At 31.7% G+C, this 9,033-nt stretch overlaps 1 protein-coding gene across 2 annotated transcripts; it reads right to left on the reverse strand.

The window, feature by feature from the left end:
• Nucleotides 1-16: 16 nt before the first annotated feature.
• LOC129298977 (probable disease resistance protein At4g27220) lies at nt 17-6,512 on the reverse strand. Of its 2 annotated transcripts, none has more exons than XM_054937415.1 (5): nt 6,160-6,511; nt 2,913-6,024; nt 2,513-2,770; nt 779-1,489; nt 17-601 (listed from the first exon to the last, which is right to left on the reverse strand). In XM_054937415.1, exons 2-5 carry the CDS (start codon nt 5,850-5,852, stop codon nt 47-49), a joined length of 4,464 nt encoding a protein of 1,487 aa, XP_054793390.1. In that variant the 5' UTR covers nt 5,853-6,024; nt 6,160-6,511; the 3' UTR covers nt 17-46. The 2 variants fall into 2 exon arrangements, with proteins under 2 accessions (XP_054793390.1, XP_054793391.1); XM_054937416.1 differs by having other exon boundaries at nt 438-630; nt 6,160-6,512.
• Nucleotides 6,513-9,033: the final 2,521 nt, after the last annotated feature.

Below are 9,033 nucleotides of genomic sequence, written 5' to 3' on the forward strand. Positions count from 1 at the left end.
GTTCTATGCTTTTCAATTTGCCAAAAACAATCTCATCTTCTTTCTTTTATTCATTCTCTCCCACTGTAACAATTTCCTCCATAATTGCACATTGAGCAACCTTCAAAATGGTCAGTTGAACCAAGGATTTTGTAGCTGACAATGTCATTAAATTCCTTAATCTATCACAATTTCTGACTTCAAGATGTGACAAGTGAGTCAATGCTATGGAGGAAGGCATTAAGCTTATCGAATAGTGACATTCCACCATGCATAGCTTCTCAACCCTTTGAAGAATGGCGCCATTTTCGAAGCCTATGTTCAATGGAAGATTTGAAGACTGTAATTTCAAATGCTTAGGCTGTACAACAGTTCCTATTTTCCCAAGGGTAGCATCACTTTCTTCGGGCATCACCTCTTTGATATAAGAATGGTGCAACTCTAGGCTTTCTAGTTCAGAACATCTGTGGAGGAACCAAAAGAGAATTTTGATGTTGCTCAACCCATCAAAGACTAGTCGTCTGATGTTGTGCATTAGATAAACATTATCGCCAACAATGTCTTGCAACCGCTTCATTTCCTTCAGCCCATATATTTGTAAGTCTTTCAAGTTGGGTAACACCTAGAAACCATTTTGAAAATATGCACGAACTTCGGAAGAAGAACACATAAATAAGCAAATAATTAGATTAAGAAAATCTTAGGTTCATACTTTTGTATCTTTGTGCCATCATATTGAGAAAAAGAAAAACAACACGACACAACTCCAAATATCTTATCAATCATGATGTTATTGTACCTTTTCCAAAGATGGGAGAATTGGCTTCACTTCTGAATGTGTTGTTTCCATACAAAATGCTTCCAACTTGTCACAATGACCAAACCCCAAAGAAGTCAATGCTTGGAACTCGATAGCATCTGTTCCCTGATAGAAACACCGTAGTTCTGCTAGATGTGCTAATGCAAGCATGGTTAGCTTAGGAAACTTAAATGTGAAGTTGCTCCTGTTTGATGCATCATCCCTAGCAACAATTTCCTTCATCCCATCACAATACCATATTCGAACACTCTCCAGTTTCATAAGATCACTGGCAACAGAAAATGGAAACAGATTTTCTAGGCTTGGGCAATGATAGACAACAACATGTTGCAGAATTTTAAAGTTCAGAAGTCCTTGAGGATCTTTGCTCCATACATGCTTCAATTTTGGAAGACTTTGTAATGTAACAACTCGCAAGTTTGTTTCATTCCCACCACCTGTTTCTGGTGTAGACTGAAAATTGAATATCTCTTCCACTAACTTGCAATTATTAACCTCCAAGACGTCAAGATTATGAAATCTTCCTACCATGTAAGGAGGAAAAATTGCGACGAGTTTGTGGCAGTCTTCAATTATCACAGATTCCAAACTGACAAAGGACTCCATGCCAGCTTGGGCATGCCATACGGTCTTCAATTCCTCCATGTTGGTGATCTCAATTTTCTTCAATTGAGGAAAGATGTCAACCTCCTACATATGAACCAAAGTAGTCAATGGAACCAAAATGACAAAAGAAAAATAATGCCTATTTTTTGTGCCTAATCAAGGGCCTGTTTGTTTAAAATTAAAAAACAAGTTATTTTTAGATAGTTTAGAGATTTTATAAAAAGAAATTTATTTTGTAAAGGTTTTATAAAAAGTAAACCATATTTTATATTTGGTTATACTAATAAAAAAAAGTAATTATTGGTTAGCTATTTTTCAATTTTATTATATCTTCTTCGATTTTTGTTTTATAAAAACAATATATTATTTAATTATTTTAAAATTTTATTGTATATTTGCATATCACACTTTTTAAAACATTCTCTTTCATCTACCGCATCAAATTAAAGTAATTTTTTAAAAGGAAAAATTAATTATTTCGTCCCTGTAATTTTGACTTTCCTGAATTTTAACTTGTTATAACTCAGTCCTTAAATTTTTGATTCAGTTGTAAATCAGTCCTTAAACTTTACCTTTTTCAATTTAGTTCTTAAAGTTTTAACCTCTTAAATATTGGTCCGTATATTTTGAAAAATTAAATTATAAAGATTCAAATTATTTTAAAATTTATTACTAATATTTTAAATTATTAAACCCTTTTAATCTTTATAATATTATAAATATTAAAATTTTAAAATATTTTTAATCTTTATAATTTTGTTTTTTCAAATATAGGAACCAATATTTAGGAGGTTGAAATTTCAGAGACTAAATTGCAAGAGGCAAAGCGTAGGGATTGATTTCTAACTGAGTCAAAATTTCAAGGACTGAATTATAACGAGTTAAAGTTAAAGGACTGAGTTACGGATCAAAACTACAAGGACCAAATGATTAATTTTTCCTTTTTAAAATAATCAAAAATTTATTTTTTTTTAAATTATGATTATTTTCAAAAGTTTAAACAAACATCATTAAAATTCACAAAATATATTTTTTTTCAAAAAAGAAGTGAATTTTTCATAAAATAAGTTAAAACAAACAAGTGCTAAATCCCATGAAACTGCATACCTGGGGTGCTTCATTCGTGTTAATGTCTTCTGGGTCGAAAATATTCTTCATCATATCACATCCCCTTACAAAAAGGCTTTGTAGTTTCATTAAACTCCCAACCATTGAGAATGAAAACAAATATTTTAAACTGCAACAGCCATTAACATTCAATTTGGTCAAATTTTCAAAAGAATGATTTGGCAAAGGTTGGTTCCCCCACACCTTCTTGATATTGGTTGAGAACAACTCCAAGCTCTCTAGTTTGGGCATGAAAATCTGCAAGATCACAAAAAATTTCAATCTCTAAAGTAACTGATTATGATTTCCACAAATCAAATTTTAAAGTGAATATGATTTAAAATGTACAAATTAAAACACAGAGAAATACAAGTATCAAAAGTTGATAGCATTTAAATACCTTTGAATTAAAGAGTGGAGTACAATCTGAGACAATCTCCATTTGAGAGGTTGAAACTTTCTTGTCATTTGCATAGAAACAAGTTAATTCTGATAAAGATTGCAATGTCAAATACAGTAATTGAGGAAATGAAGTTATATCATCTCCTGTGTCATTGCCAATATTCTCTTGTCTTTCCACAACAACAATATTTTCTAAAGAATCACACTCAGAAACTTCAAGTGTTTCGAGCTTTGTGAGAAGTTTAGCCATGCAAAATGAGAAGAGATATCTCAGTCGGCCACAAATTTTAATCTTCATGGTTTTTAAACTCTGAAAAGAAGGATTTGTAAGTTGACAATTGCATACTTTTTCTAGGCTCTCTAATTTGTACAAACATATTGACTGCAACTCAGGAAAAGCCTTTGCTTGATGTTCCCACTTTGTTGAGTAGATTATAATCTGGATGTCAGAATTTTTTCTGATGGTTAAATGCTTGAGAGTTGGAAATCCTTCCACATTTAACTCATAGGTAACTTTTTGAAGACCATCTACTTCCCCTAAAAACAATTGTTCAATGCTTTTAAATAACCGTTTAATCTCCCTCTTGGAATGAATGTCATTCCCCTTTTTTAGATGCAATGCCAAAATTCTTGAAGCCTTATATTTATAAGGCATTTGAAAATCCTCCAACAAAAACATTTTAGAGTCTCCAATCACGATTTTGTAACTATCCAACTTGTCAAAAGATAAGCTATGAGGCAAAGCTGTGATATCTTGTATGTGAACATGCAGACTTCTCAACTGTTGAAGATTACTCAATTCAGCAAGAGTAGCGGTTTCATTGTCATTTGTTTTTTCGTCAATACCCCATTGGATCAAGTTTCTTTCCATATACAACTCTTCCAAACTTTTCAACTTTGATATTACATTAGATGGAATTACTTTAAGTTTAGTACAGCTACTAATGTCGAGCAATTGTAGCTTGTCCAATTGCCTCAATTCACTTGGCAATAATTTGAACTTAGATCCCAAAAGGCTTAGAATCCTTAAACTCTTCAACTTTCCAATGATGGATATGTTCTCACCTAACACACATTGCTCCAAACAAAGCATTCTAAGCTTTTTTAGGCATTTAATTGAAGAAGGGAAGCTTGATAGATCGATACCAGTAATTATTAATACCCTCAATTCTTCCATTCCTTCAAAAAGTCTGTCCGGTATTTTCACAGAAGGATCCTTACTGTCAAGATGGAAGATTTTGAGTTGAGGGCAATTCATACCTTCCGGAATCTCGTCAATGATATTGCAATAATGCAAAGAGATAGCAGTGTACTTTTCAAATTTATCCTTGTCAGGCCATACATTAAGGTTGACATAGCTCTTGGTAAAAACATTTTCCTCCTTACGTGCTATTGATAAGGCAGCATCACGGATCATATCATGCATAGTAACACAATCAGGGGAATTAGTATCTAGCAACAAGCTTGAGTTTTTCAACTTCTCAATCGATTCGTTTGTTCTAGCTTGAACTTCTTTTATGGTATTGACTCCTTCAAATATGGCTAAACCAATGCAATATTTCACCAAAAACATAATTGATGGCTCCTTACCCAGACGAGCGCAAAGTAAGAAAATAGATTTGAGCATTTCACCTTTTAAGTGATCATAACTTAACTTTGTTGAAAATTCCACAGGTTCTAATTCTTCGATCATTTCTTTTTCCAGTCGCTGCAGAGCATTTTCCCAAGAAACTTTGTTCTTGTTAATCTTTAAAGCTTTTCCAGTAGCAACTATTGCCAAGGGCAAATTCGCACATTTTTGAACAATTTTAGTTGATAACGATTTCAACTCATAATCTTCATTAGTTACTCCAACCACCTTGTTAAACAGCTTCTCTGATTCCTCTTGCTCCATGACATCCACGGTAAAAATTGAATCCTTTACTCCCATTTCACTTGACAACACGTCTCTCCTTCGAGAAGTCAACAAAACCTTATAGCTTTTGGAATCACTTGCCATCCTGTCATCTATCATCTGGTTGGAATCACTTGCCATCCTGTCGTCTATCATCTGGTTGTGACCAACACTAGGCATCTCTCTGACTGTCATTTGGCTGGTATCATCATCTTTAGATAGAATCCCCAACATACTCAACTCAAATCTAGCCCAAAGATCATCCAAGATGACTAAGGTGTTCTCCTTTTTCTTCTTCAGTCTCTCTCGCAAACGACTTGCTCTTCCAATATCAGTCTCATCATCCAATGTCAAGCCCAACATGGCTGCCATTTCTCCTTGAACCTTTCTTACATCAGGAGTGCTTGTTATATTTGCCATAATCACAACATTGAATAGCTTTTCTGCTTTAGCTTTCCTTGCAACTGCTTTCACTAAAGTGGTTTTGCCAACACCTCCCTGTCCCCAGATGCCGATCATTTTAATTGCAGGATCTCTCAGCGCTTTCATAACTTCCTCCAGAATGTCATCTCTTGATTTAAATGGCTCATAACCCTCATCATAAAGGGCAACATCCGACGCTTCTGGCTCTGGACGATAAGAAAAAGTAGCAAAGTTTGGCTGTTGCAGCAGATTAGTGCACAGTGGAATCATCTTCTTTGCTTTTCTGCCAAGCTTATGCCTTAACCTCAAGTTATTAGGAAACGAACCATTGCAACACCCTGTCTTCCGGTGGCCTTCATCTTTTTGAAAATCTTCAATTTCTGCAATCTTCTGCTCCATATTCTCCAACCAGTTGGTAACTTGATCGTCAATATTCTCCCCATTTCTTTCAGCAGCCCGAACTCGATTTGTCAAGCTCTGCCTCTGAGCTCGGAGCACCTCTGCACAACGACCCAGCTCCTGAACATTGCTTCTGTAGTAGTAAAGGTAACCCAGTTGTCGAGTAACTGGTTCTACAATGACATCAAACACTTTCCCGAAAATGGCTGTTACATACTCCATTCTTCTCTCTTAGGTTTTTTTTTTTTTTTTTTTTGGGTTTTCTCTCTATTTTTTTTTTTTTATTTTCTTCTAAGACAGGAAAACCAGACAGTAAACAAGGATGAACTAGAACACCAACAGAAGGAACGCCGTGGTTTTGAAATGGTGAGTGAAGTGAAGTACTAAGCAAGAACTACATAGAAAATAAATACAAAGGGACGATCAACACATAGAGTAGTGCAGGGAAAAATTTTAAAAAAAAAAATAAAAAATAAAAAAGCAAGTAAGACATGCTCAGAAAGTAAAGATGAAAGGGAAATAGAAAGACCTTGTTAGGAGAGATTGCAAGTGGCAACGTTCCTCTGGTCTTGAGGCTACAGCGGAGGAGGGAAGACTTCAAGGCTCTCAAGCATCTAATTTTTTGAAGGAAGCTCGTAACTGTTGCTGGTAGTGCAATGAAGAATACAAATCCTTACATGGAGATATGGAGCTCTTCTGACATGTCGCAGTGAGAGATTTGAGGAGGAATGGTGAAAAGAGAAAGTCATTATTATTATTAGTATTATTATTATGTTATGCCTTTGTTTGTTATCCGTCGTATTTATTCATTGTGATTTTAATCTTAGCTCCCATCCTTTTTCATTTTTTTAAAAATAAAAATAAATTATTACAAAAATAAATAAATAAAGATAAATAAAATTAATACTTCAACTTGTATCTCTTTGATTTTATACATGTCACTTTTAATTATTTCATTACTTGAGATGATAAAAATATTAATATTATCTAAAAAATAATTTTAATCTATTCTTATTAAATATATCATTTGTAAAATATTTTTATTTTATATACAATATTTTTAATACCCTACCCATTAAAAATATTAAAAAAATAAAATTGAAAGAAATTCCTTTTTTAACATATGAACTAAAAAACAATCTCAAAAAAGATAATTTATGCATAAGAATAAGATTCAAGAAAATAAATAATATAAAAATGAATATAATAAAATTGTGGTACATAAATTTTATTTTATGTGTTACTTATTCTCTAATCCTCTTTGCAAATCATTTTTACTAACATTATCAATATCAATATAACAAAATATAAGAAATAAAAGTGTGTAGAAATCCAAATATGCCTCTATATAATAAATCTAAAAAATAATGTCATATTCTTTTCTCTCTCTTATAAAAAATAATTTTAAAAATACATTTTAAATGTTATTTTAATAGTAGCATTATAATTTATAAATGAGATTAAATAAATTTTTTAAAATATATTTTATAAATAAAATAAGAGGGAATGCTTACTTTCCAATGTCCCATCTCATCCAACAAAGTCTTCTTTCCGTTTGTCTGGCAGACAAAGGACTGAGAAGTTTGATCATCCTTTAAGTAAATAACGTAAAAAAGATCTTCTAATGTGATTAGAATTTCGAACAAAAATCGGTCTCAATTAGTTTTATTTAAATAAATAATTAGTTAATTACATACGTCAATTAAAAAGAAAAAGGAGATCGGACAAAAGTTAAAAGGAAAGGCTGGTGGAGTCCAACTTGCAGCGGGCCTCCCATCGTCACGCGAGGAGCACCATAATTGCTGTCCGTACTAACATACTTATTCTTTATAAGCAAATAACAAAAAATTTATCATGAAATATTAAAATGACAATGTATTTTCATGAAATATCATAATTTTTTTTCATATTCTCATAATTTTTTTACATTTATAATTTTTAGTAAAATGACTAAAATATATATATATCTGAATTTAAAATAAAAAGTAATTAAAAAATAAATATTAATGATTACCTGATCATATATACTGTAACTCATATTTTTCATTTATTATATCGTTAAAAATATTGTAATTTATAATTTTAATGTCATAGTTATTTATTTACAATTGTTTTATAATTCTATTTGGTACATTCTAAAAAAATTACTTTTCAAAATTATTGTCAATATTTACATATCACAGAGTTTAAAATAGGGTTAAGAGTTATTTTTTTTCATTCAAAATTTACTTAAGAGGTCACTAGAGACTGTAAACTTAATTATTGATCAATTATATCTCTTAACATCATAGATTCCTAAGTTGTCATCTGTTCATCACAAGTGAATTCACATTGCATTTTTAATAAATATTTGAGTTCCATGTATCACTGAAGATAAAATTGAAAGATAAAAATAACTCTTAACCCATAATAAAAAATATTTAAAAAATATAATGTGTGACTTACTAATGATGAACAAATGATGAAATAATGTTATGGTAATGAGAGTAAAAATATTTAATATTGAAGAATAAAATTGACTCACAGATAAGTTTATAATACTTAGTAAGCATTCAAGTTAAAAAACAAAAATGACCTCAACCCTTTAAAATATAGTCTACCTATATAACTAAGAGGCATCAACCCCCCATTCCATTCCTACTTTTTTTTTCTTTTGACCTGATCATTCCATTCTACCCAACCTATGGATACCTCTTTTTTTTTTAAAGAAAATTAAAATCCTTGTTCCTTGCATTAAATTATGTATTTATAATTATAATAATCATATCATGTACCATTACACATAGTATTTAGAGATTATGGGGTGGCTGAAGAATTGGAGGGAGAGGTGGGGGGGAGGAAGCGGTTTTAGTGGGGATTAAAAAAACTAAAAGAAAAGAAAGGCCTCTCTGATAAATTAAGAAATACTACTCCCATAAATCATTTTTTAACTAATTCCCTTAAGTTTGAGAGAGATACAATAGATGACACCAAGCTAATCAAACAAGGACCCACTCTCAATGCTTCTAGGCTTTCAAGCAGAGGGCTGGCATCCAAGGAATGCTTTAACCCTATGGATTTGAGCTTGGGCAAATCAACTAGTTCCAATCCTTTTAATTGCAAAAAGAACATTTTATTATGGTTGTCCAAATCAAGAATTCGAGAGGCGAAAATTTTTGTTGAAGCTACTACAAGCCACTTGAAGATTTTCTATATTGGAAAGTGATTCTTTTGGAAGATTCTATACGGAAATTCATTTAAATCTTCTTATAAGTTAATCCTCTTATTTATATGAGAGAAAATACAATTATTGGCTCTTATAATTTTATTGAAATTTTTTTTTAGTTTTTGTAATTTTTTTTCAGTGTTTAGGGATTGAAAACAGTAAAAACTAAAGGTGAGTAAAATTGAACAAAATCAATCA

This window comes from Prosopis cineraria, unplaced genomic scaffold, assembly GCF_029017545.1.
Source record: "Prosopis cineraria cultivar Desert tree isolate PC_DT_omini unplaced genomic scaffold, ASM2901754v1 PC985, whole genome shotgun sequence".
Classification (NCBI taxonomy): Eukaryota; Viridiplantae; Streptophyta; class Magnoliopsida; order Fabales; family Fabaceae; genus Prosopis; species Prosopis cineraria.